This window comes from Furipterus horrens, unplaced genomic scaffold (genome assembly GCF_987537825.1).
Source record: "Furipterus horrens unplaced genomic scaffold, mFurHor1.1.pri manual_scaffold_9, whole genome shotgun sequence".
Taxonomy (NCBI): domain Eukaryota; kingdom Metazoa; phylum Chordata; class Mammalia; order Chiroptera; family Furipteridae; genus Furipterus; species Furipterus horrens.
In genome coordinates this window covers 414,575-442,519 of record NW_028327179.1, presented here as the reverse complement: position 1 = coordinate 442,519, position 27,945 = coordinate 414,575, and the positions used below count along the sequence as shown (strand labels likewise).

Here is a 27,945-nt window from a genome sequence, read left to right as displayed (position 1 = left end):
CGCCAGGGGCCACAGGAACATTGGTGCAGACAACGGACGACTCGGGCAGAACGGCCCCGGGACCACACGGCTGCCACCCCTCAGCCGGCAGGACACGGAGGCTCTGAGCATACTCCAGGGATACTAAGGAAATGGAACCCACTAAAAGCTGCTGAAAAAGAATCCCCGAACTCAAGTGGTTTTGCTGGAGAATTCTACCACATGTTTATACAAGAACTGCACACAGTCTCTTCCAGAAAATAAAGCAGGAGGAACACTCTCATTTTATGAAGGCAGAAGTACCATCATACCAAGAGAGCCAAAAGAAACGACCAGCCAATATCCCTCATGAACGAGGATGCAAAACACAAACAGATGCAGCAATGTATACGGACAATCACAGACCATTTAGCACAATCTCTGAAAATCCATCAATGTGACCCATCATTCTGCTAGTGAAACAAGAAAAATCACATGACCGCATTAACAGATGCAGAAAAAGCATCTGACAAAACTCAGCACATACTCACAATTAAAAACTAACCCGGAATCAGGGACAGAGGGGCACGCCCTCACCTGGACCAGCCCCACGCCGAGGTGCGCCTGCGGACGGCAGCCTGGGCCCCCGGGACCGGAAGGAGGCAGGACGCTTACTGCCCCCGCTCTTAGTCAACACGGTGCCGAAGGCTCTGCTGGGGCACGGAGACAGAAGGGAACAAATCAGCGTTCCTGGTTTCAGAGGATACGAATGTCTACACAGAAAATCCTGAGAAATTAGAATAAGTCCTAGAATAAGTGAGCTCAGCGAGACCACAGATGCAACATAAATGCAAACCCCGCCTGTACTAGTGACAGCTATGTGAACAACGAAACTAAAAAGAAAAAGCAGTCCACAGGTGCCTAACGAGACTCGTGTGGACCCTGTGAGCTGGAAACCACAGGGCTGCGGAGACACCAGACGGGACTAATGGGGACACGGTGGCCAGAATCTCCCAGGCGACACGGTCAAGATGTCAACCCTCCCTGAACTGGCCACCGGGCTTCACACTGTTCCCATCCACGCGCCGGCAGGACTTCTGGGAACAGAGACCAGCTTGCTCTAAGACGCACATGGAAGACAAAGTGCAGAAGGCCCAGCCACCGACACCGGGCAGTGATGCCGGGCAGACACAGACCAGGGGACAGGGCTGACCCAGTCCTGACCTGGGTGCAGAGCAACTCAACCAAGGGAAGGCCTGTCCCACTCAGGGTGCTGGAGCCGTGAGACCCCATAGGCAAACCCTTCTCTGAACAAACAAAACCCTTCATCTAACTCACATCTTACGTATAAATTATCTCAAAATGGATAACAGATTTAAACGTCAAATGCAAAACTGTCAAACCCTGAGACGAGCACAGAGAAGAGTGCCTTTGGGACTGGACGCGGAGGGAGGCGCGCTCAGACCTGGCACCAGGAGTGCGGCCCCCAGAGGGAAAGCCGATAACCTGGGCCCGTCAGAACCTAAACCGTCTGCTCTGCAAAAGCCCCCAGTAGTCACAGAAGCAAACGACCCGCTGTCCATCAGCAAGTGGGTGGCTGAAGCCACTAAGGGCCACCGGGGGCCACTTGGGGCCAGGAATGCTACCCAGCAGTGAAAGAACATAGTGCTAGGAAACAGCCCAAGAGAAGCTCTAGAAAGTGAGGCTGGTTCGAAAATGCCAATTCTCAGTCACATGTGGTGACTGCATTAGTATAACTTCTGGGAATGACAGTTATAGAAACCGAGGACAGACATGGCTGCCAGGGGTCATACACTGGGGGCCGGGGGAGGTGGTGTCACTACTGGGGGCAGCAGAAAGGAGCCTGGGGGGACAGACCCGGCTGTGGCAGCATCGTGCTGGGGCGCCTATGAGTGACAAGGTGTGACCACGGGGACCCGCTGAGGAGTGCGGGCTCTGTGACTTCTAGCAATTGCCTCGAATCTACAATTCTCTCAAAATAATAAGTTTACTCTCAACTAATCTCACAGGTGTTATGAGCAAGATGGAGGGAAGAGAACTGAGAGGCACCTGGCATGGAAGGAGGAAGGACAAAGGCCGAGTGACAACAGCCAGAGGACCCCCAGCACCCCACTCTGGATCCCCTGGGGGCGCTCCACCCAGAGCCCAGGGTCATTAACGTTCCTCACTCCAGGAAGAGTTTATCAACACACCTTGGCTCCTGCCCATCTAAGGTCAATGCCAAACCGAACTTGGGAGATCTTGTTACAAACGCCCAGGAGGCAGAATGGGAGACAGCAGAGTCCAGCTGAGGGCCCCGCATGGGGGAGGGGAGGGTGTACACATGCAGGACACCACATGGTCTCGGCGCTGGGGACAGCAGGAGCTCCCAAGCGCAGCGAAGCGAGGGTGCCACATGGGGGGAGGGGCGGAGATGCTCCGGGACACAGGGCGATGGAGGAGAAATGGCAGGAGAAGCAGCTCTACCTGCTGGGTCACTACTGAGAGGCGGGAGACAATGAATGAACTTGAGAACATTGACAGAGGTGTCTGCTTTCCCCAAGGCATGCTGGGAGAAGCCCTCTGTCCAGGGCAGTCAGTCCTCACTGCAGGGAAGAAGGCTCGTTCCTACCTCCCACTGTTAGCACTCGAAGTCGTTCCTGGAAAACGGCAAGGTCTGAGAGCAGGGGGGCGCGGGGTGGGGGCGCAGGAGGAAAAAGACAGGTGAGAGTTAGTTCAGAAACCCACCCCCCAGCCACGGCAATAAAGGGAGCACAGACAACAGACACAGACACTGGAGGAGGGCAGGGCAGGTGACAGGGTCAGGCTATTGTGGTCAACAGCTGGCCTGAAAGTGGGGAAGGCCCCCAGGGCGGCATCTGGGACCCTTGTCCCCACCCACAGAGGTGGCTGACATTCGGCTCCTGGGAAGGAGTCCACCCAGTTAGGACACCTAGGGAAAAGATGAGAGATTCTCAGTCCACAGATCTGGAGCCTCAGGCAGGAAACTAGACTAGAACCCTCCAGATTCTGGTGGACTCTAGGAGGGTCCGTGCATCCCAAGGATAACTAGAACCGAGGTGCTCAGACCCAGAATGCAACCCAGAGCCCCACGCTCGGGGGCGCCCTGTGCACCATGCCGACACTCTCCTGGCTGCAGCGACAACCACCAGACACCTTCTCCCAACCCAGACATCGGGGTGCGTGGGCCTGGGGGACGGGAGGCTTCCGGGAACCATGCAGTCGCTGCGCCTGCAGGTGCTCCTTGCCCTGGCAGTGAGCGCTCAGGAAGGCCGGTGACACTTCCCTGGAAGCTGGTGGTGAGAATTGACTCAGAACACAGGGACTCGACTCTAGGGGGTGCGGGCGGGGGCGGGGGGCGGACAACAGCACCCAGCAAAGACTTTGGAGCAGACAGGCTGTGCAGGCTCCACACCAGGGGATGCCCTGCTCAGGTGAACGAGGACTGCTTTCTTCTTCAGTCCTTGGGATCGAGACACGGACGGTGCCCAGGGACACCAGCAAACACCGTCCACTCAGGTCTAAGGCAGCTCGCTAAGATGTTCACATTTGCTCACTCTGGGCACAGGGCAGGTGGCTGCTTTTGCCTTCACCTGAACAGCAGCCCCCCTTATCTGCAGGTTCAGCTATTCATGGCCAACCACACCCAAAAGTATTCAATGGAAAATGCCATAAATAAACAACTCGTAAGTTTCCAACTGCACGCTTTCTCAGTAGCGGGAGGGAATCGCCCCGTCACTCACGCCTGTTAGCATGGTTATCAGAGAGAGGCCCACGTTTATGTGGCTGTTCCAGCACGTGTTACGGTGTCTGGTCACTGCTCGCACCCTGTCACTGTGCCACAGACATGGGTGCAGGAGAAAACCCAGTGCACACAGGGTTCACCCACTTGGGGATCGTGGGCGCACCTGCACAGATGAGAGGGCACTGCGGTAGGTTTTTAGCTTTTAAAAAATAAAACACGAAGAAAAGACACAAACCAAAGAAAAGTAAAAGAGAAGAAATTCCGGTTGTTGTTCACAAGCGCACACAGGGTCCCTGGCGCCAGCGCCCCGAAACACACTGGAGCTTTACTTCCGGCTGAGTACTGGGGGCTCTGCGGGAGACAGGGGGCGACACCAGGCCTCGCCGTTCCTCGTCTCGGGCAGCAGGCCGCCTGTGGGAACGTGCCCACCGCGGCCAGAGGGAGCCCAGTCCCAGCTCCTCCTGCACAGCAGCCAGAAACACTCCGTGAGCAGTTCTCTACAGCTTTTAGTTCATTCTCCCAGCCATGGGGGTAAGGTCTGGGGGTGAGTTACCCCAGTGAAGCAGCTACAGTGCTGTTACAAATTTGGATTTTTATTTTATTTTTAAAGACTTATTTATTTTCAGAAAGAAGGAAAAGGAGGGAGAAAGAGAGGGAGAGCACCATCGATGTGTGGTTGCCTCTCGTGCGCTCCCAGCTGGGGACCTGGCTCTCAACCTGGGCCTGTGCCCTGATGGGAATCCAACCAGCGACCCTTTGGTTCACAGACTGGCACTCAGTCCCCTGAGCCACACTGGCCAGGGCTGGACTTTTAAACGGGCTTTTGAACAGTTCAGCTCAAGCTCATGTCCCAAGACGGATCTCACGGATGGAACCTGTTTCCAGCCCTGCCTGTGAGTCTCACGTCAGAGCAAGACTCCGTCTTCGCCACTGAGCAGCGGGGCTGGAGCACGTACTTACACTCACACCACAGAGGCGCTGACGCAATCGCTGCAGCTGGAGGAGGAGACAGAGGGCAGGTACTAACGGGCTTTTTCTCTAGGTGCCGAGACCAGTCAGGGCAGCTCAGTGTGGCCAGACCCCAGGTGGCCAGCACCAGCGCTCGGGGGCCACACATGACAGGCTCAGCTCCTGTGCGGCTGGTCCCCAGCTGAGGGGGCAGCAGGGGGCACCGCCTGGACCTTCCCACCAGGAGCCACGCCGACCTTTCTTGAGAGCACCCGGGGGCTCACGGGGAGCTCCAACCCTCCCCTGGGAGGGCGGACGGGACAGCCTGGCACCTAGAACCTGACCCCCGACCACCACATTCTGGCCGTCGCCACGCATCGACAGGAGCCCACCCACGCCTGACGGAGAAACGGGTCTAACACTCACTAGGTTCTCATGAGAGCAGCCAGCAAGCCCACTGCCTGCACAGCGTTGCGCTGCGTCCAGTCGGCTCCGCGGGCGCACTGCCCTACGTCCCTCCCGGGAGCACCCAGGAGATGGTGGCCATCCAGCCTGTGAAGGACCCAGCTCGAGTGGCAGAATTTCTAGGCCGGCGTGTCCCAGCCTTCTCAAGGATGCGGCAGGAAGCCTCCCCACGTCCCACCTGAAGGAATTCCGAGTGGACAGCGGCCCTGCACACCATGCAGGCCGCTCGCTGCCCTCGCCTGCTTCTCTGACAGCAGAGAACGCTCTGGGCTGTGTTGGGGGCGCACGTCGCCCAAGCTTCAGCCTCCCCGCAGGAGAAGCTCTGAGGGGGTGCAGCAGTGTCTGAGGACACCAGCCGCTCAGTCACCCCAGACCCGCACAGGGGCCAAGTTCCTGCAGTGACCCCGCGTCCCCGGGTCCCTCGGGTGAACTCGGGCCTCCCCCAGCGCGGTGTGGCCTGGGACCCATCACTTGGCTTCTGCCTGCACCAGTGGGCCAGTGGCCCTGCCCAGACTGCGCGCCGACGCTGGCTCGGCCCCCAGGAGCGCAGGCCCCAGCCCTGGTCTGGAACAGCCGGCAGATGAGGAGACAGGCGCCCCGTGGAGCCGGCCCAAGGTCTGGAAGACCTGGAGGCGCTACACCCGCGGAGCCATGGGCAGAGAGGTGTGCTGGACCCCCCCATTTCTTGACCTGCGCACATCAGGGGTGAGACAGCTCAAGACTAACTTTCCTACAGACTCAAACCTGCACTAGGTCGGCACCACGTCCCGTTTTTGCAGCTACAGAAAGAACGCATCACGACTTGCATGTCCCACTATTTCAGGTTCTCAGAATGAATACGCACTTTACTTTTACAAAGGGCTGAGGGTTCCCCGACCTTCTCTTGAGTGGTCCTGGGGTCTCAGGGTGCAGTGGGGCCGCTGCCACGCGTCCCAGGTTTATGACATCCGCCCTCCCTCCCTGTGAGACCCGCTGCCAGGGACAGTTCTCCCTAGAGGCACAGCACCAAGGCCGCGGTGGCCCAGAGAATAGTATCCCTGCCTGAGCCCCGGCGAGAGGGGGGCGCTGAGGTGCTGGAAGGGCCCCCAGGCCCGACTTCTCTCCCTGCACCGTTGTCCCCACTGGATGTGGCACTGTCCTACCTGATCAGTCATGGGGGACAGCGGGGAGCTCTGGGCTCCCCAGGCAGTCCTGATGAGAGCTGACAACCACTGACAAAGGTCCACTTCAATGCCAAAAAGCTGGCACTCCTGGGAGAGAAGGCCCCACTTTCTGGGCGCCCTTCCTGCTCTGTTGGGTGAGGCTCTGCCGTGCCTCACACGGTCCTCTCCTGGGAGGGCTCACGGTGCCGAGAAGGCGTCGGCCTGGGTAGTGTGGGGCTGCGTGGTGGAGGAGGGGGGCTCCGTGTCCTGGGGACACCAGAGAGCAGCTTCCTGCTGGGAGCACAAAGCGGACACCACCGAACGGAGCAGCAGACTCGACTCGCCCCATCTGCGCCTGAGCTGCCCCCCATCCCCCCATTCGGGAGGATGCAGTGCAGAGCCCGGCGTCCCTGCGCCTGCTCTTGGGACGAAGACAGAGCCATGACAAGCCACTGACACCGACACCAGAGCCGCACGGCCTGCGCTCCGGCCGCACCTGACTAGTGCCCGTCACTCAGGGAGGCAGGTTAGGGCCCCTGGCAGGAGCAGCGTGAGGCAGGGAGGCCATCATCATCCTCGTTAGCATGCAGCGCTTCCGTGACACCCGCCCGTTTCAGAATTAGTTGCACCATCATTTCCTGAGCACGGTTAGCAGCGCAGTGACTTAGAGCGGATTAACTCGAGGAAGTGGCTGCAGGTGGGAGCCCGGCCACGCCTGCTCAGCACGGCGGCAGTGAGGGGAGCGCGGGGGCCCGGCGCCTCCCACGCGCCTGCCTGCGCCCCGGGGCGCCTTCCAAAGTTTCCTCAGTGTGATCACCAGCAGCTAAGAATCGAGACCCCAGCTGCACACCCCACTCTGAACTCGCCCTGTCGGAGGCAGGCCTGCCGGGCTCAGAGGGGACAGCGTGTGACAGGGTGGCAGCAGGGCTGTGCACAGCCTGGCCCAGCACAGGCGGCCCCGCACTGAGGTCTGGAGCCCGGAGCCAGAGGAGCGAGTCTCGGACTGTCTTACGACCCACCTGCGCGGGTGGGATAGCTTTTTCCCAGTGTCCCAGACCTTTTCTGGCCCCAATTTTACTTTCCAATTTGAGACTCAAGACAGTCGAGCTCCTACAAACTGGCTGAAAAGCTGGGATAAAAATAACCTGCCCCCAACACACTGAGGCTGCCTGACTGATCCAATTCAAGTGATCAGAGCAAAGGAAACTTAAGAGTCTCCCCTCCCGTCTGGGACGTCTGCTGGCACCGCTGGGACACAGGAGCTAAGCAGCACAGCTCTGGCCGCTCTCAGACCCTCACCAAGTTTGTCTGTGGATGAGATAATGTCAGCGGGCACGGAGGAGTCCAGATCCGCATCCAAAATTCCCAGGGGGTCCAGCTGTGCTACATGGTGCCCTCGTATCTATGGAAGGGCCAGCGGTGGACAGGGAGGGACACACACAAAAGGACAGGAGAAAAAAAGAGGGAAGGGGTAAAAAAGTAAAATTACATTAAAATGAGCATTTACAGATTGATCCTCACCCACGTTTGAAGAAACAGTTACTGGAGCATCATCAAAATTTACACAACTAATTCCGAGAGGATCAAGTTTTGCAATGTGGTGACCCCTGACCTGGAAGCAATAACACAAGCAGTGGTTAAGCAGGTCCCGGGCTGTGGGTAAAAGTCACATGTGGTCAAACCTTCCCTGAGAGCAATGAACCCAATGACAAGATTAGTTTTAGAAGTCTTACAACAGCTGACATTCCCAGCACTACGCACACAAAGGCACTTTTACAAAAAGGGGGTACACGCTCAGGTCGTGAGGCAGCTGAGGGCCTGAAAGGACCCACTTCCTGGGATGCCCAGTTTCCCTGGGTAAGTGGAAACAAGCTCTGCTGGGGCCGTCACCGCAGTGTGACGCTGACTCAGCTGAGAACACGCCACGGTCCCCGAGGAAGGGACGCCAGTGCTAGGCAGGGGCAGGGTGAGGTCGGCCCTGGGGTCCCGTCTGTCCCTGCAGGGGGCTCAGGGTACGGTGCCAAAGGACGGCTGTGACAGGGACTCTGACTCCTGGCCTGAACTGTCTAAGGACAGGAGAAAAAAACTCCCTCCCGACCTGCTCCGAGGCGCGGGCACCGCGGGGCGGAGACAGGCATGGGTGCCGCGGCGGTGGCAGATGAGGCTTCGAGCGGCATTGCGGGGCTCGCCTGCTGCCTGCAGTCCCTGCGCTGCCGTCACTTCTCTGGGACAGAGCCCTACCTTCCACCTTCCCCTGCTCACCTGTCCTGAGGGCAGAGAATGCCCAACTCCCCTGTCGCGTTGCAGCCACACGAGAGGCAGCGGGGGAGCCTGGGTCCCAGGGCTCCCCAAGATTTCTGCTGCCAGGACTGCCCCCTGCCAGGTGCCCAGGTCTGCACTCGGTTCCCCTGTGCCAGGCGGCTAATCTGGGACAGGCTCCTGGGCTCTGAGCAAGGCCCTGCCCCAGCTGTCCTCCACGGGTGGACTGTGAACTGGAATGCCTTCCCCTGCCTCTTCCTGCTTCTGTGGGCACCCTGTCCTCACTCCCTACAGTTCACATCCACCTACTGCGTTTGGGTGCTAGGGGCCGACACAGGGACGGCACTGTCCCCGGGTCCTGGTCACCCCCTCCCGCCCAGCACTGCTCCCTGCCCACGGACCCTTCCTGTGAACCCATGGAAACGAAGGAGAAGCTACTTCCAGGGCAGTTCTAGGTGGCAGAGGATGTGCTCTGGGGGCAGGACTGTCCTGGCCCCCTTCCTCTTGTCCTAGACCCCAGAGACAGCGCTGGCGTCTGCAGCAGTGGAGGGCGCCACCTTACCTGGTAGGCCCTGATGAGAGACTGCACCGCCAGGTGGTCCTCCACCAGCTTGTCCACGTTGGGCTGGGCAGCCACCAGGGGCTGTGCTCGGGCCACGGCAGACAGGGCGCCCGGGCTCAGGGGGAGCGGGCTCTGGTAGGCGGTGCCTGGGGGCGCCCCAGCATTGGTGTTTCGGAAAAAAATGTCCCAGGACTGAAGAGAGAAGGAACATGGGTGTCACTCCACTGCTCACCGGGCGCCGAGCCCTCGTTTTCAGCCAGCAAAAGAGCTATTCTTGGCAGGCAGGTCACATCCTGATACGGCAACATTTTCCTGCTCTGCTTCTGTCCCCAAAAGGCGGGTCTCTCTGAGGCTAGGTGCACCTCCCTCCCCACGCCAATGACACAGACACCCTTGGCAGCCCTCCCATCATCCCTGCAAAGGCCCAGGGAGCCCAGTGGCAGGACGAGGCCTTCCCACTCATCTGTCCCCGACCTCTTGTCCCCCGACACAGCCTCCAGGGCCCAGGCCTTGCTGTGCCCTCCCCTGACACAAAAGGAGCCCTCATTCAGAGGGAGCCCAGGCTGGGACCCCTAGAGAAGCCATGCTGTCTGTGCGCTGGGAGGGCCACCCGGGAGCTGAGGCTCGGGGCGTGCGGTCAGAGGGAAGACTTCCGGCTTCAGCTCTGGAATCCTGGAGAGGCACCTAAGGTCCCGGGCTCAGTGTTTTATCCGTAGGAGGAAAAGAAAAGCCTATGCTCTTCCCAGGTCTGCGGCGAAAAGGGACTCGTGGTACAGCAGTCTGCCCACAGCCTGCAGGCAGGGAGAGCTTGCCTGGCGTTACCATCAGCTTCCATTTCCTTTGTGCTAATTAACTAATTCATTTTTTCTCTTTTCCTACTATTCTCAGCTGTTTCACATTTGAATGATTCAATTTATAATTTGCATAGACAGTGTGAACTATAAGTTTATTCTTCTCATACAAAGATACAAGTTTAAAAAAAGATATCAGAGGTCAGAGAAACTAAGACTTAATACAATTACATTGCAAAACAAGCCCAAACTATTAAACCCACTTCCACTTCCCCAGGACCTCATGCCTCCGCACGCGCGCACCAAGACCTGTCTCACGTGTTCTAGGCAGCAGGTGCGGGCACCCGCGCTCAGCTGCACCCTGCCTGCCCGGCCCTCAGATGCGGAGCCCACCCCAACACCAGCAAGCCCCTGCCTACCAGGACCTGAGAGGTCCGTACATTTGGGTGACAGACAGCCCTTGACTGTATGTACTTGGCAAAATCTGTGCACTAACACGTACAACAGGTAAGATCTGTGTCCCTGGGCTGGGCTGCTGATGTCCTCCCTCAGGTGGGACACAGGCAGGTTTAACTGCTCCCTTGCCACACTGAGAGTCAAGGTGCCCAGTTGCTGGGGTCACAGCCCTGATCTCTGAATCTGCCTGTCCCACAACTAACTCGGCGAGGAAGCTGTCCCTCTGCTGGGCCTTGGACAGCCAACGGCCTGAGGCAGACACAGTCCTCTGCCCACCAGAGGAGAGGGGGCTGCTGGCCTGAAGGAGAAGAGACCTCGGCCCAGGGACGGGAAGGGAAGGCACCTACCCCAGAAGGCCAGCTCCTGTGCCCAGCAGGACCACAGGGTCCAGTGACTGTCCCAGTGCAAGTGGAGCGTCTCCCTAGATGTGTGCCAAGGTGAGCCGTTACTCAAAGGCGCCACCCCACAAACATCCACTATGGCTGCCTATGCTGTGTGCTCTGAGGTTTGGGGACAGAAAGGTCTGCGATGAGCTTCTCACTCTCAGGAGCGGCAGGACAGACGAGCGAATCTGTCATTTCAGAGCAGGTGCCGAGAAGGACAGTGCTCGGAGCAGAGATGGGCACGTGGCCATACGGAGGCCATGTGGGTGAGCTGGCAGAGGCAGGACCAGAGGATGGGCTGGGACCAGGCCCTGGGCCAGGCAGGCAGCGGGAAAAATACCACCTGCAGTCACCCATGTCCCTTTCCTCCGCGATGCCCCAAGGATGCCAGTCCAACGCTCAGCAGGTGCTCACCAGCCCTGCTGGGTCAGACCCACAGGGCGGACGGACAGATGGAGGAGTGCCAGGCATGGTGCCAGCTGTACAGAGTTTGAACACCCAGAGTCCAGAGTCTTCCCCACCTCAGAGAGGTGCTGACCTCGGCAGGTGTGGGGCTGGACTTTGCCTGTTTATTGTCAGCAGGTTGCATGCGTCTCAGTGCCAAGTTCCTGGCTGGAAGTCCACATCAGAGACCTTTCAGGGAGGGCTTCGGTGTGGGAGGGGCGGCCAACGCTCCCCCTGGTGGCCCTCACTTGTCTCAAAGGCCCCGCTGTGTGTTGAGCATGTCGGCCAGCACAGGGGAGTGACCTAACAGTGCCACACACATGACAGCGCCCACTGCTAGGGAGCGCCTGCCTGCCTGCTGCTGGCTCTGGGGTCTGGGAGCCCCTGTTCTCTCTCTGTGCTGGCTCCCTCACCTATAGAAGCAGGAGCACAGGCTACCTAGGAGGACACCTCACACCTGCACAGCTCCACGCACTTTAAAAAGCACCTGCAGGGCCCTGGCTGAGTAGCTCAGCTGGTTGGAGTGCCGTCCTGTACACCAAAAGGTTGCGATTCGATCCCCAGTTGGGGCATGTATAGAAGGCAACCAATTGATGTTTCTCTCCACATCCATCTCTCTCTTTTAAAAAAAACAAGGAAAAAGAAAAAGAAAAAGAAAAAAAGAGAAAAAAAGCACCTGTGAGGACAAAATGTTGAACTGAACACTGGGTCACTAAGACACACTTCAGCGGCCGCCCAGTCCTGGGCCTCGGGGGCTCCGGGTCCTGGCTGCAGGGCCACTTTCTCTTGTTCAGCGCCATCCTGCGCTGCTCTGCTGCCTCCACCTCAGCTGGAACCTGCCCTACCTGCCTACACACACACCCTGGCCACGGGAAGGCCACCTGGAATGGACCAGAGCCCAGGTCTGAAGGCCATCCCACAGGACAAACTGATGACGGCCAGTCCACTGCGGACCCCGCACTGTCACAGACAACCTGTTAGCTTCTGACACCAACAACGCTTTGAACTGCTACAAACATGAACCTCAGGGCAGCCCGTCACCGAGGAAATCAGATGCACGGCCACCTTGAAACAAGTTTGGCCAGTTCAGTCAAACAGAGGGACAGGCAGCGACTCTAGAGCCGAGGACAGCAGAAGCGCCTTCCCAGCCAGCTCTGACGGGCTCTTCTGGGTGGCGCAGCGCGGCAAGCGCTGCAGGGAGTCCCAGCACCAGGCTCCGGTGCCCGTCGTCCGGCTCCCGTCCCTGCTGTGCAGGAAAGGCTGCGCTGGGAGGTCTCGAAACCCACCCAAAGCACCCTCTCTGTGCTGACCACCAGGGCTGCACGTCCCTCCTGAAAACACACTGCGTGCTGCCCTGTCTGTGCAGGAGGCTGGTGGTTGGCTCCCCACCCCCACAGAGCCTGCACGCAAGGTTGGTTTAGGGCTAAGCACACAAGACGTGACGTGCTGACCGTCAGCCCCCCATCTGTCGCAGGGCCTCCCTCGAGCTGCCCCCCTGCTGAGGATACAGGGGCTGCGCCCAGGCCCAGCTCAGAGCACCGCCCGGCACCATGTCTCGAGGGCACTGGGATCGGGCCTGCCTGCCTTGTTACCACAGAAGCAGCTAACACCGGGGGTTCTGCTTGGGTCGTCCTCAGCCACGGGAACCAAAAGGATGTGCGTACGCTCCATCAGAGCAACGCTATTGGTTCTGGACAGCAGGCAGCCTGGGGAGAGAACATCTGCAAACAACTTCACTATCCTCTCTCCACAGTGTGCAAGCAAGTGGCAGCGAACTCCAAGGTCAGCAAGGAAGAGCGGCCTCAGTTCTGCCCCCGGACCCGCCAAGGGTGCAAGGCACACCCCTGTCTCTGCCCGAGACTCCAGGCAGCAGCCCAGTGGCCGCGCGTTCCCGTGCCCACCCAAACCCCTGGCCACAGGGGAGCCTCACACCCCTTCAGGTGCTGTTCTCTCTGAAACCAGTCCCAGGTGAAGGCCTGGGAGACAGCAGTCCGGTGCAGGGACCTCGGGCCAAGTTCAGTCCAGAGAGAAGCTCGCAGCACTGTCCTCAGAGGCCTCGCGCCTCCCGGCATCTCCTTCCCGGCCGCCCCTGCTTACAGCCCAGGGAAAGGCCCCGGAGTCGGGCTCAGGGGGCCCTAGGAATGGGAGGACCCGGCCTTGTGCCCTCCGTGACTGAGCCACAGGGTTCAGACAAAGAGGGGGCGTTTCTGGTGAGGCAGGGCTGGTGGCTCCCACAGTCCCACAAGCAGAGCCAAACTTCAATGCATTGTGACGATGAGACCCCGAGATTCACAAGGAAGGAAAAGGTCAGCCCGCAGGATGACATCAGCCCGCACTGAGAACACCTCTGCTGGCCCCGCATGCCTTCCACACGCGTGCTCTGCGATCGCCCACCCTGCCCCCGGGGCCAGCGGAGCCTGAGCGGCTCAAGGCCCCGCCCCCCAGCTCCTACTCTGGGCCAGTGCCTGACCTGAAAACCAAGAAACGGTCATTAAAACCACGAATTTCCACTGGCCACTAGGTGTGCCGGTACCAAGCCAGCCGTGAGGAGAGAGGCGCTAAAAAGGATGTGTCCCACGGGGGACGCGGGGAATCAGAAGGAGCCTTCACGGAATTGACTTCCAAATACAGGAGAAAACCACGAGCACGGTGATCTGAGACGTGACTGGCACAGAAATCTCACGAGATGACTTCAAGGCATTTCTCAGGACCCTGGGACAAAGGGGCCGCCGGATGTACTTCCGCTGGTTTCCTTCCGCCAGCGTCTCCCCCGCCAGCAGCCTTGCCAAGATGCCAGAAGTTGCACGAACGTGTCTTCAGGTCCCTGAGGCGTCGCTGAGCCGCCGTCCGTCGGAAAAGCCCTCCAGAGAAGCGGCTCCTGGCCGGCCCGGGCGGCTGCCGAGGACGCGTGTGGCTGGGGCCGCCGGCCGCCTGCCCGCTGGTCCGCGGCTCCTCGGGACACCCACCTGGACGGCCAGCGACAGCAGCCACAGCTGCAGACACACGCGGACCCGCTCCTGCGAGCCTTACCTTGTGCACGCTCTTGGGGTTCTCCAGCCAGGCGTAGTACATCTCCTCCACGTAGTTGGAGCTCGTCCCGCTCAGGAAGGGCTCCGCAGCCACGGGGGCAGTGTAGTCCCGGGTCTGCCCAAACGTCCTAGCGGCTGCGGGTCTGTTGTGGGAAAATGTCTTAACAGTCTGGGAGGCCGTCAGCGGCCTCAGCTTAGTAGCACAAGTCCTTAAGTGAAACATGGTCGTCCTGAAGTCTTTCCCAGCTGCCTGCACGAGAGAGAAAGGGAAGTCAGAGAGAGCGCTTCGCAGATAAAGCTCCTGGGGGAGAAAACCAAAGGCACAGGCTCCGGCCAGAGGAGGAAGGGCCCTAATGCCCTGCTGCAGGGCTCAGAGCGTGCGAGGTGGGAGCCGGCCCCCCAGCCTCCCTCCAGTGCCCGAGCACCCGCTGCCGGGCCGGTCTTCTAAGGAGTCTCAGTCTAACGCCAGGGATACAAACTACCACGTAACGTACACGTGTAACATCTGAGTGTGTACACTGCATTAAATAATTACCAATTCTAGAAAAGGCAACAAGGATTGTTACAGATGAGATTTAGATTAACTGCAAAATGAGAAGATGTTTTCTACTCTATCCAGAAACTAGGGAGCACCAGCTGGACTCACGATATTCTGGAGAATAGAGAGAAACTAGGAAAAATATTTCTCAATTTATATTTGAACAGAAGAAAAAATACTTTAAAAACATCACAGAGAAAGCACTGAGTGCCTGGGAGGCAGAGGAAACTCCAACCCCATGGAGGACTCACTCCATGCAGGCGAGAGGCTGCGGTTTTCCGGCACCCAGCACTCAGCACCCTGCACCGAAGAGTCAGGAGGGAAGCAGGGGGGGCACAGAGGGCGCAGGGCAGGAGCTGGGGCCCCGCAGGTTCAGGAGGAAAGCACTTCCACACACCTCTGCTGCCCGCGCACCCCGGTCAGCACCCTGACACGTCGGACTCTGCACGAACCCTACAAACCCCCCTTCCATTTCACAGACCAGCCTTCTGAGTTTCAGCTGAGGTCCCCCAGGTCACAGGGCCATCGACAGCACAGCCAGGCTCCCAGCCCAGCTTCCTGGCTGCAAAGCCCCACTCTGCCTGGCCCGCTTGTGATAACATGAACAAACCTGGGCTTGCTGGAGGGAAACGGGATGGACACGTTTACTGGCTTCTCATCCAAATGGACCTTGCACTTGATGGTCATTAAATACTACTGACTCTAACTTATAACTCTAGCAAAAGTAGCCATTTTAGCAAAGCTGACTGCCCACCAGACCATGAAAGAGTTCAAACTATTTCCAGAGGGTCCTGAACCACTTCCAGAACCCCAGCACGCCTCTAGGCAGGCACCTTCTCAGAAAGGGACAAGCACACTTCCAGCTGGCCAAAGGGGCCCGGGGAGGGGAGGGCACCCGGGGCCTGGGTGAACGTGTGCAGACGGCTCCGGCTGTGCTCAGAAACCTGCCTCAACGCAGGCCCCGGGCCGTGAAGTTGGGACCACCCCGGCCTGCAGAGCTGCCTGAAGGAAACCCCAGCTCTGAGACACGCCAAGAACTACCCAGCTCACACTGTGTGAGGACCTTCCCTCCCGAACACATGTCCAACGTGGACAGAGAGCGAGCGCCGGGCCCGCTGCTCGGAAAGGGCCGCTCAGCAGAGGGAAGGGCGGCGCTGGTGCTTCAGAATCAAACTGAGCAAACATGGCACCTGCTCCTTAAATGTTGACGATGAGCAAGCAACAGGTTGCGGCTGTAGCTACAGAATGCAGCCTTAAGCCCCACGGTGTTTGTGCCTTAAAAGTCAAAAGCTCGCCCCAGTAGTTCCGCCTACACCCTGCTGTGCTCTAGTAACTCCCACAAATACACTCAAGGCAGGCAGGGCCATGGAAGACCCTGAGGGCAACAGTAATACTCCAACTGGGGCTTTCAGTGCTTAAAAAACAAAACAAAACTCAGGTCCAAAGGAAAACGTCAGTGTGTTCCCTCCAGTGTCATGAATGATCATCTAGGCAGCTTGAGACCCGTGATGGCCTGAGCCAGGCTCCTCTCCCAGAACACAGCGCATCACCTCCGCCATTGCAGGCGACAGGTGCTCTGCCGACCGCCACAAATGGGTTCCCCCCAGCGACCCTGCAGGTAACCACGTTCCCAGCCATCCACTGTCCCTGAGTCTGACAGGTAGCTCAGTGCTGCCCAGCACAGCTACCAGGAGAGCTGGCAATTTTCAGACAACCCTTAAGATGAGTTTCCTGTCCACAGCTGGAGGGACCCACGGGACAGACACCAGATTTGCATTTCGGATTGGGGTCGCCCAGACCCCGTGATTTTGATCCCAGAGTCGGCTTCTAGAACAGCTCATCCTTGGGAGAGACACACACTCATCCAGACACTTTCACAAAAGCCTTGGGTTGTCCAAAAAGCCCAAGAGTTCCGATTTTGGTTTAGAGGAATATTTCTATTTGACAAGGGTGCCAAACAGATTCCATGGGGAAAACACAGTCTTTTTAGCAGATGGAGCTGGGACAACTGGATGTCCACGTGCAAAGGATGAAGCTGGGCTCCTACCTCACACCACCTACAGAGCTATCAATAGCTCAAAATGGACCGAAGACCCAAATGGAAGAGCTAAGACTGTAAGACTCTTACACGTTTTAGAACTTCCAAGTTAAAATGGAGTAAATATTTGTGGTTTTCAGTGGAATCTTAGGAAACCAAAAGTACAACAGAAGAAAAAAATAAATTGGCTTTCATCAAAATAAAGTTCAGTGCATCAAAGGGTACCAACAAGAAAGTAAAGACACAAACTAGGAGAAAGTATCTGGAAATCATATAACTAAAGAACTATATACAGAATACATAAAGAACTCCTATAACTCAACAAAGAAAAAAAATAACCCAATCAAAAAATAGGGAAAACGTAAGTCTAATTAGGTTGCTAAATTAGATTCTTTGGGGAGGACTCCATATTCCCCCTTTTATGTTTTTTAAGAAGATTTTAAAAGATACGATGGGCTATGTAGCCTGGTTTATTTTTAGTTTTTATTTGCTGTGGTTGATCTAAGAAATTAAATGTTTTGAGTTAAAGTGCCTGAATATGCTTGGCCGATTTTCCTGTAAGAGCGGAGGCACGCAATATCTTAGAGTAAGTATGTATTGATATATGGAGATATTTACATTTTTTAAAGGAGGGGGTATAGCTCAGTCAGTAGAGCATGGAACTCTTAATCCCAGGGTTGTGGGTTCGAGCCCCACATTGGGCACCAGATGAGGCGGAGCTTCCAATACCCTAGGCTCGGTTGGAAACTACTCTGTCCAGCAGATGCTTCATGACCACGGCAGAACAAATTTACCCAGGACATTTTATTATGTCTGGGGGAAGGAAGGTGGCTGCTCTCTCTAGGGGAGGAGAACAACAATTAAACCTCCATCCCTCATGCCTTTTATTGAGGAGGATATACATGGGAGGTACAAGGTCGAAATTCATGAATCATCAATAGCTTTTAGGCGCCTCGATTATAGCTGAGAACAACAGATGACATGTACCAGTACAGGGGCCACTGTGACCAGTCTGGGTCAGGGTCTATTAAACATCATGATGCCACACTGGCATTAGGGGAAGGTTTCATACATTCCTTGCTAGAGACTGTTTATGTTACATTAAAAATAAGGAAAGCAGAGCAAGCTCTAAAGCATAAGCATTCTTTACATCCAATTCCCGTGGAAACCCTCTGAGTGGTTTTCAGTTATGTCTCCTGCGCAGCCTTATGTTGAGACTTAAAGACAAGCACAGCCGGAGGTGCGGTCATGCTTGGCCGGGGCTACAATTCCCTAAACCACAACGAGCAGTTCCCTACAGATATAAATACATTTTCCCTAAAAAGATACACAAATGACCAATGAGCATATTGGTCATTATTGGTCATTAGTTATTATGGAAATGCAAATCAAAACCACAACAAGGTACCACTTCACAGAGACTAGACAGAATCAAAAACGAAATGACAAGTGTCGTGAGGATGAGGACAAATCGGGAGCTCAGACGCTGCTGGTAGGAATGTAAACTGGTGTGGCCCCTGCAGAAAACTGCCTGGCAGTTCCTCGAAAATAGTTAAATGTAGAATTACCATAAGATTCAGCAACTCCACTCCCAGGAACACGACCAGCAGAAGTGAAAATATACGTCCACACAAAAACGGGTACATGAATACTCACAGCAGCATTACACACACTGGCCAGAAAGTGGAACACGCAAAGGTCCATCACCAATGAACGGGGGAAAGAATGTGGTCCAACCACACGAGGGAACAGCTGGGCAACACAGACAAACCTTGAAAACACTATGTAAAGTGAAGTAAGTCGTTCACAAGAAACACGTATGATTTCACTTACGTGATATGTTCAGAATAGACAAATCCATACAGAGAGAAAGTCCACCAGTGGTCAGTTGCCCAGGGCTGGGCAGGGATGAGGTGTGACTGCCAATGGTCATGGGGTTTTCAGGGGCATGAAAATGCTCTACAACTAGATCATGGTGACGGCTGCACAGCCTTCTCAGGCACTGCGAACAGTCAACGGCAGAATTTAATGGGTGAATTGGATGGCATGTAAATTATACCTCAATAAAGTTGCTTTTTTAAAAATATGTCCAGGAAAATGTAAGTGAACCTATTAATGCCAAAAAAAGGTACACGAAATGACATTATTCATAACCCATTACTTTCAGGATGCAAGTATGAACCTATACATTTGACAAAAATAAGGTTTAAAAAGTAAAAACCAAAGAAAACTTTGTTTTTAAGGGTTTGGGGCCCTGCCCTCAGGAAACCAGATGCAAAAGTGAAAGGGAACTTTATCTGTGCCCGCACCTTCCCCGGTCACCTCCCTGTATGCATGGGGACAGAAATGGACTCCTGATGCCTATCAGCATCACCGGGGCTGGGCAGAGGGCCAATTAAAGGGGCAGCGTCAGCAAAGGCAGCCTGGGCCCAGCGTCTCGGGAAATGAGCCTTGGAGGGCAAAGAGCACACATATCATTAGGTGACTGTGACCCAAGTGTTCCTTGGCACCCGTTTTAAAAGAACAACACCTCATTTTGAAAATATTTTTTCTTTTTCTTTTAGGTTTTGGACTCATAAATATTCCTGTGCCACGCCAGTGGCTGTCACTCTAGGCCTGCGGCCACTCTGGTTCTGGCCATGGGGCAGAGACCACACAAAGCGCAGCACCAACTCTCCCTTTGGGACAGAAAGGTTCTAAGGTCCATGCCGGTCCCGGCACGCGTCACCAAACGTCAGCTTGGGCAGGGGAGTGGTCAGGACGCTGTTTAACCTGCAGGGCATTCTGCCATCACTAGACCCTAACCACGAGGGAGCCCAGGGGCCCACAGGCAGAGTGACTCTAACTTGCTGCATGAACCTTAGACACCTCACTTGCTCTTTGTTCAGTTTCCTTCACATTCCTGTCCTCAATGTTTTTCTGTAATTATGATGCAAACGAGAAAGCACTCTGCACTCTTGAAAGTGCTTCTGTGATTAAAGAATCAATCACAACTTACCTAGAAAAAAGATCAACCAAAGATTTCTCTTAAAAGCTGAAGTTCCCAAGGTAACCCTAAATGCAAGTTAACCTGGAGTGGTAGCTGGCCAGATCTCTGGGAGAGACTCCCACGTCCACAGTCAGACCCCCAGGTGACCTTCCTTTGGGGGTCTGCAGGCTGATCTGCTCTTGTCCAGACTGTACCCTCGACAGGAGGGGTCCTGACTGCGGTGCTCCCGGGGCCAGGAAAACAGGCACTTTTCAAAGGTTTTGAATTAGAATGCAAGTTATTCCATCTTTATGGAAAGCAAGGCTGTTTCTCAATATTTATTAAAATGTTTAAAAGCATAAACAGGACTTCCATTTCCTGCTATATGTAGCTCAAGACATGGAATGCTACATTTAAAACAAGACTCTGAGAGATGGAGAGGTGACAGACTGGGAAGGGACTTAGCACCGAGTTCTTGGTTTTCTTTTTGCTTCATACACCCCAGTCCAGGTGCTGAAGAGGCTGGCAACCCAGCAATGCCAACTCATGGAGACGAGAACACCCGGCAGCAAAAGCAGCTTCCTCTGGCCAGAAGACCAGAAACGGGACAGCCAAACAGGAAAGAACTTCTTTTAGACAATGACCGCCCTGCGCAGTTGGCCTCACAGCCAACGTTGTGGCCACCCCCACCCCACCTGGCAAGGCCAGAGATCAGGGACTTCCACCCCCATTACGTGACAATGAGCTCAGGAGGGAAGCCTTGATTCCACAGGCAGGGAGAAACACAAAGACCAAGCAGGGACCTTACACCCACACAGCAGATACCAAGGAGGCTGGGTGAGGAGCCTGGACTGCCACCCTGCCCAGCACTGACCTGGAAGCACCCCCGCCCCCACCCGTGTCAGAGGAAGGCTGCTCTGCTCAGAGATTTAAGTGAGATCACCACAACACCCGACTGCCCAGGCAGCAATCAAAGATCACTTACCACAGCGAGAAAAAAGATAATCTTAACGGAAACAAAAAAACAAAAAAACGACTATAGATACCAACACCAAGATGAGAGGGATGCCAGAATTAGCTGGCAGATTTTAAGAGTCAGCCTCAAAATGCTTCCATGAGCAACTACAAACATGCTTGAAACAAATAAAAAATAAAAAGCCTCAGCAAAGAACTAGAAGATATAAAGAAGAACTGAATGGAAATTTCAGAATTGAAAAGTACAACCACCAATATAAACTTGATGGGCTCTGCCTGGTGTGGCTCGGTGGATTGAGTGCTGGCCTGTGAACCAAAGGGTCGCCGGTTCAATTCCCAGTCAGGGCACAGGCAGGCCAGGTCACCAGTTGGGGGAGCAAGAGAGGCAATGGGGTGATGTATTCTCTCATGCATGAATGTATCTCTCCCTCTCTTTCTCCTTTCCTTCTACCCTCTCTAAAAATAAATAAATAATATATTAAAAAATAATAAATAACTTGATGGATCAGTTAAACTGCAGAATGGAGGAGACAGACGAAAATCAGTAGACATGGAGCTAGCATAAAAAAAAATTATCCAATCTGAACAACCGATAAAAGAGACTGTGGGAAAAAACAAAACAAGAACAAGAACAGGGCCTCAGGGACAAATGACGACATGAATATGTCATCTGAATCCCAGGAGAGGAAAGAGGGAGGTGCTGCAGGGGTATTCAGAGAAACAATGGCTGAAAACTCCAGATTTGGCAAAAGGCACAAACCTACAAATCTAAGAAGCTGGATAAACGCCAAACAGAATAAACCCCAAGAAATCCACTCCAAGACACAGGATAAACAAACTTCCAAAAACTACTGACAATCTGAACCAGCATTATTCATCAGAAACTATGGAGGCCAAGAGAAAGTGACAGAACACTTTCAAGTGCTGAAGGAAAACAACTGTCAACCCAGAATCTCTTATCCAGCGAAAATATCCTTCAGAAGTGAAAAGAGAATCGAAGCAGTCTCCGACGAAGAAAAACTAAGAGGCTTTGCCGCCAGCAGACCTACCCTCAAGGAAGAGCTAAAGGAAGTTGTCTAAAAGGAAAGTCAACGATAAAAGGAGGAATCTGGCATCGCCGTGAAGAAAGGAAAAGCAATGGAAAGGACAAAGATCGAGTAAATATTATTTCTTTCTCCTCCTGAGTCTTCTAAATTATGTGTGATGGTTGAAGCAAAAACTACAGCATGCGTGACGTAGTTTTAAATGTATGTAGAGGGCTCTGGCTGTGGCTCAGGGGACTGAGCGCCAGCCTGCGAACCAAAGGGTTGCTGGTCCGATTCCCAGGCAGGGCACGTGCCTGGGTCGTGGGCCAGTTGGGGGTGTGCACGAGGCAACTGAAAGTTTCTCTCCATCTCTTTCTCCCTCCCTTCCTCTCGCTCTAAAACATAAATAAAATCTTTTTTAAAAAAGCATATGTAAAGAAAAAATAGTTGACAATTTTCAATGGGGGAAGAGTAAAGAGGTGTAAGTGTAAATAGGGTTCCTACACTTCGCCCAAACTGATAATGTCACGATATCTGCGATAAACTGTATATGTTTATATAATGTAACACCAAGACAACCATGAAAAAGCTATACAAAGAGATATACTCAAAACCACTACACTTCAAAAAAGGTGGAATTTCAAAACAATGTTCAAGTAACCTACAGGAAGTCAGGGAAAAAGAAAGCACAGAAACAAAACAAAACAGAAAATACTGTAGAGACTGAAAGGGCAGACTTAAGTCCTAGCACATCAATAACTACATTAAATATAAATGATCTAACTACGCCAATTAGACGACAGATACTGGCACAGTGAATAAAACAGGACCTAACTGTATGCTTGTCTATAATAAACTCACTTCAAACACAACAATATGGCCCTGGCCAGGTAGCTCAGCTGGTTAGAGCATCTTCCTGATGCACCAAGGTTGTGGGTTCAATCTCTAGTCAGGGCACATGTAAGAAGCAACCAACCAATGAACGCATCAATAAATGGAGCAAATCAATCAATCTCTCTCTCTCTCTCAATAAAAATTTAATATGTACACAACAACATAAGAATGTTGAAAGTAAAAGAATAAAAATTATGTACCGTGCAAACAGAAATCAAAGAAAATTGGGGCTATATTATTTTCAGATAAAGTAGACATTAGAGCAAAGGAAATTACTGGAGACAGAGAGAGCCATTACCTAATGATAAAAGGTCAGTTCACCACAAAGACATAGCAATCCTAATGTGCATGCGCCAAACATCATGTTGCAACATATGTGAACCAAAACAATAAAAGCAAAAGAAGAAAAATATAAACCCACAATTATATTTGGAGACTTTAACCCCCTCTCTCAACTAGATATAAGATCAGCAAGGATACAGAAGAACTCAATCAAAGTACAAACTACCACAGCTCACCCAATTTGAAACCAATAAGTTTATAACCCTACAATTATACAGGAACTTTAGTCTGTAATTAAAAAGCTCCTGAGCCCTAGCAGGTGTGGTGCAGTGGACTGGACACCAGCATGTGGACCAAAGGGTCACCAGGTCAGTTCCTGGTCAGGGAATACCCCTGGTTGGGGGCCAGGTCCCCAGGTGGGGGCACAGAAGAGGCAACCAACTAATGTTTCTCTAGCATGTTGATGTTTCTCTCTTTCTCTCTCTTTCTCTTTTCCTTCCCCTCTCTCTAAAAATAAGTAAATAAAATCTTTATTAAAAAAATAAAAACAAAAAAGACTCTTGAAAAAGTAATTTCCCGGCTCAGATGGTTTCACTGGGGAACTCTACCAAATGTCTAAAGGTGATTCAACTCCAGTTCTACACACCTCTTCCAGAAAATACAAGAGGAGGGAATACAATTTTTTTCATGAAGCTAGTATTTCCCTGAGACCTAATCCAAAGACAGTACAAAAGAAAAAAACAGCTTTAAACTAATATCCCTCATGAATACAGATAAAAAATGCTCAATAGAATATAGCAAAGAAAATCGAGCAATATACAAATACAATTATACACAATGACCTAGTGGGGGCTGGTTCAATATTCAAACCCTCCCCCCAGCAAATAAAAGACAATATAACTTACATAGTGACAGGCCAGAGAATAAAAATCACATGATCATATCAACAGATGAAGATAAAGCACCTGACAAAGTTCAAAACCCATTCATAATAAAAACTCTCAGAAAACAAAGACTAGAAGAGAACTTCAATTTAATATAAAATATCCAAAAAGCCTACAATTAACATTATACTTAGTGGTGAAAGACTGAATGCTTCTTTCTAAAATGAGGAAAATGCAAAGATGTCCACTCTCATCCCTATTAGTTACCCCAGTACTGGATGTTGTATCCAGGACAACAAAGCAAGAAAAGGAACTAAAAAGCACACAGATCAGAGATTAAGATATGAACTATTCCTATTTGCAGATGACATGACTGTGCGTGAAACCTCAAGAATTCTACAAAAACACTCAAAAGAACTAGTAACGTGAATTCAGCAGGGTCACAGGATACAAGATAAACATACAGAAGTAGACTATATTTCCATATACTATCACTGAACACATGAAAACCAAAATTTTTAAAAAGGAAATAGTATTAAGTCTAACAAAACATGTACAGAACTTGTATGCCAACTATAAAACACCACAATGAAAGAAATGAAAAAACCTAAATAAATGGATTGAAAGACCAAACAAAAATGCTATCTCCAAATTGATATCGAATGAAAACACAATACCTATCAAAATCCTAGTGAGATTTTTTTTGTAGATATAGGTAAAATTATCCTAGAATTTATATGAGAAAGCAAAGGAATGAGATTAGCAAAAAACAATTTAGGAAAAGAATAAAGTGTGATGAGTCAATCTACCTGATTTTGAGATGCACCATGTGGCTGCATAATCAGGTGTGGGAACGGCGATGAGACTGACCGAAAACCCAACGGGAGCAAACAGAGAACGAGGAGACAGAGCCCCACATGAACACAAACTGATTTTTGACAAAAGTGCAAAAGCAATTCAATGGAGGAAGAGCAGTCTGTTCAATAAATGGTACTGGTTGGATAACCATAGGCAAAAAAAAAAAGATGAAGATGAAGAGGAAAGAAACCACTCGTTCTAAATTTTATACCTTACACTGAAAATAACTCAGTGGGCCACAGATTTAAACGTACAACACAAAGCTATGAGACTTTAGTAAAGCACATACGAGGAAATCTTCAGGAACTAGAGTTCTTAGACTTGACACGGAAGAACAATCTATAATTGACAAAATCGATAAACTGACTTCATCAAAAATTAAAAATTTTTGCTCCGCAAAAGATCCTGTTAAGGAAATGAAGAAACAAGACACAGATTAAGAGAAAATATCAGCAAATCACAAATCCAAAAAAGGGCTAGTATCTAGACCATGTAAGGAACTCTCAAAACACATTAAAAAAAAAAAAAAAGCACATGATCCAATTACAAAATGAGCAAAAGCTATGAATGGGCATTTCACTGGAAACAATATGCAGATGGCAAATAAGCACATGAAAAATATTTATTATCACTAGTCACCAGGGAAATGCAAATTAAAACCACAACGAGACATCCCTACATATGTATGAGAATGGCTAAGACAAAAAGTAATAACATCACCAGATGCTGGCAAGGACGTGGAGAAACTGGATCACAAGTACGCTGTCGGTGGGAATGTAAAATGGTACCGCCACTCTGGAAAACGCTTTGGCTATTTCTTAAAAAATGAAACGTGCAACTACCACATGACCTACGGATGGCAATCCTGGGCATGTATCCCAGGGAATGGAAACTGATATTCATGTAAACACCTGTACATGAATGTTTGCAGTGGCCTTAATCATAAGAGCCAAAGTGCGAAAACAACCCAGATGTCTTTCAATGGGTAGACAGTTAAAGCAGTTGTGGTATCTTCACAGCCTGGAGGCAGGAGGAGGAACAAAGCACTGCCCACCGACACAACCCTTCAGAGAATTATGCTGCGTGGCAAAAGCCAACCCCAAAAGGCTACTTGCTGTACGATTCTCTTTACTTAACGTTCCCGACATGCCAAAATTATAGAAATGCTGGACAGATTAGCAGTCGCCAGGAACTGGGAGCTGGAGGCAGGAGAGAAGAGGACTGTTCTGCATCCTGACTGATCTCGATGTCAGTACCCGGATGTGACCTTGCATTAGTTTTTGATAAATGCTACCACTGGAGGCAACTGGGTGACGGGACACCGGGACCTTTCTGTACTGTTTGCTATAATGGCGTAAGGTAGATTTGTATGCACACTCTCAAAACTAGTTCTCAAAATAAATACCTCAATAACTGTACAACTCCTCCGAAATAAAAACTATCTAAAAACGTAAAAGGCAGATAATGCAGTACTTTTTCCAAATGGAACACGTGAGGCGTGAGGCTGATGAAAAGCAGCTCTGACGCGCAGATATGTACACAGTAAATAGCTGGTATTTAATAAATGAGCACTCGAATTTCAATGAACCCAACGGAAACTCGTGTTCCTCAGATTGAAGTTAGTCCTTGAAAATAACTGAGCTGCGGTCGTGGCCGTAGAACACACAGTGTGAACACACGACCGACCCCTTACTGGCGTGCAGCACCGAAGTAAGGGAGCTAGCTGTTCGCGATGTGAGCGGTACTCAGGACGGCTGTTCAGCCAAAAACAAAAAGAGCAAATGAACGTGGAGAGCGGTCTCAGAAGGGAAATCCGGACACCCTGACCTCTAGCTTCCCAAGGCGCAGTCGCAGCTCACCTGCAGAGCTGCCGGGACCGCCGGTGCCCCTCGGGGGTCCGCACAAAGGTCTGTGCCGTGTCCCAGCGCCCAGGGCACTCGGCCCGACGCTGCTCAGAGCAAAGCGCGGGACGGAAGCGGGCCTCCAGCCCCCGCTGCCAAGTGCAGCGCCGCACGACAGCCCCCGGGGCCGGAGGGCAGACGGCAGGCTCGGGCCCACCCAGCGCCGGTTTTGTACTGAGTGGGGGTACGCGCCTTACACTGTGTCGGGCAAGTGTGCGAGAGGGCAGGGCTGCCCCGATGGGGCCTTCCTCCAGGAAGTGCGCCTCGTCTCATCGGCCCGGACCGTCGAACCTCCTGAAGAGGACGAGGACGCGGGGCGCTGCGGGCAGCAAATCTGCTCAAGGGCGTCACCGCAGCCGCTCGAGAGGAGCCAGATACACACCGTGGCCTGCTGCGTGTGACCGTGAGCTCCAACGGCGCGCCGAGGGCCTCGCCCAGGGGCTCGGGCACGGGCGGGTGGGGTACGAGCACGGCGAGTGCTGATGGCGGTGAGTACGGAGTGAGGTGGGGCACCACGCACGTGCGGCGCTGCAGAGTAACCCGCTCAAGGGCGTCGCCCGGGAGCGCAGGCACAGCCGGGACAGCAGCCGACCCCGCATCGCGCCCCGGGAGGCGGAGCCCAGGGCCCACAGCCGACTCAAGGGCGCGCCGTCGGTCAGTCCTTCTCCGCGCGCAGAGGACACAGCTGGGCGGTCCCGCGCGACGCCTCCTCGACCTTGGGGGTCACCCCGGCGGCTGTGTCCATACCCTCACATCCGCCGCGCGCCCCGCCCCCCGCCTGCCACAGCCAATGGCGCGTCGCTCCGCGCCCCGCGCGACCCCTGCGCGCGCCGGCACCCGCCAATCTCCGCCCGCCAGGAGGCACCCGCGGCGCCATTGGCTGCTGCCTCCGTCCGTCAGATGCCTGTCCCGCCCACCCTCCCGTCAGCCTCGATCCATCCAGCTTGACTCCCTGTCAGCGCGGCGCCGGCGACAAGGGTGAGGCTGCCTCACCCTCCACTGCAACTCCTGTGCCCTCCCTGACGGGCACGGAGCCCCCACACCGAACCGGGCCCTGAGACAGCGCGCGCTTACCTGTCTGCGGCTCAGCTCCACCCGAATGAAGCGCCGACACCCCACTCCGGGGAACCAAACTCTCAGCCCCGCCCAGGCGTGTGGCGTCAGCACGTAGCCCCGCCCCGGGAGAGCCCCGCCACGAGGGCGGGGCAGTGACGTCACAGAGCCGTGCCGCGGTTGTCCGGGGCGCGTCCTCGCGGCGGTGGGGTTGGTGCTGCGGCGGCGGCGGGGGTAGGGTGACCTTGGTGCGTGGGACGGGTCCGGGCTCGGGACTGGAAAGGGCTCTGCGTGAGACCAGCCGTGGGGTGTCGGAGGCCGTGAGG

General features: G+C 53.5%; 1 protein-coding gene across 3 annotated transcripts in view; it reads right to left on the bottom strand.

The window, feature by feature from the left end:
• OGDH (oxoglutarate dehydrogenase) overlaps positions 1-27,701 on the bottom strand; it is a 42,697-nt gene extending 14,996 nt beyond the window's left edge. The window contains exons 1-4 of one of the 3 annotated variants that reach the window (XM_090286966.1): positions 27,641-27,701; positions 14,205-14,453; positions 9,101-9,292; positions 7,801-7,891 (exon numbers count right to left, since the gene is read on the bottom strand). In XM_090286966.1, the coding sequence (XP_090143092.1) occupies positions 7,801-7,891; positions 9,101-9,292; positions 14,205-14,426 (505 nt within the window). In that variant the 5' untranslated portion in view covers positions 14,427-14,453; positions 27,641-27,701. Of the gene's footprint in view, positions 1-7,578; positions 7,682-7,800; positions 7,892-9,100; positions 9,293-14,204; positions 14,454-26,948; positions 26,973-27,640 lie in introns of those variants that run through there. The other 2 variants (XM_090286964.1, XM_090286965.1) reach the window with 2 other exon arrangements.
• Between the last annotated feature and the right edge of the window lie 244 nt (positions 27,702-27,945).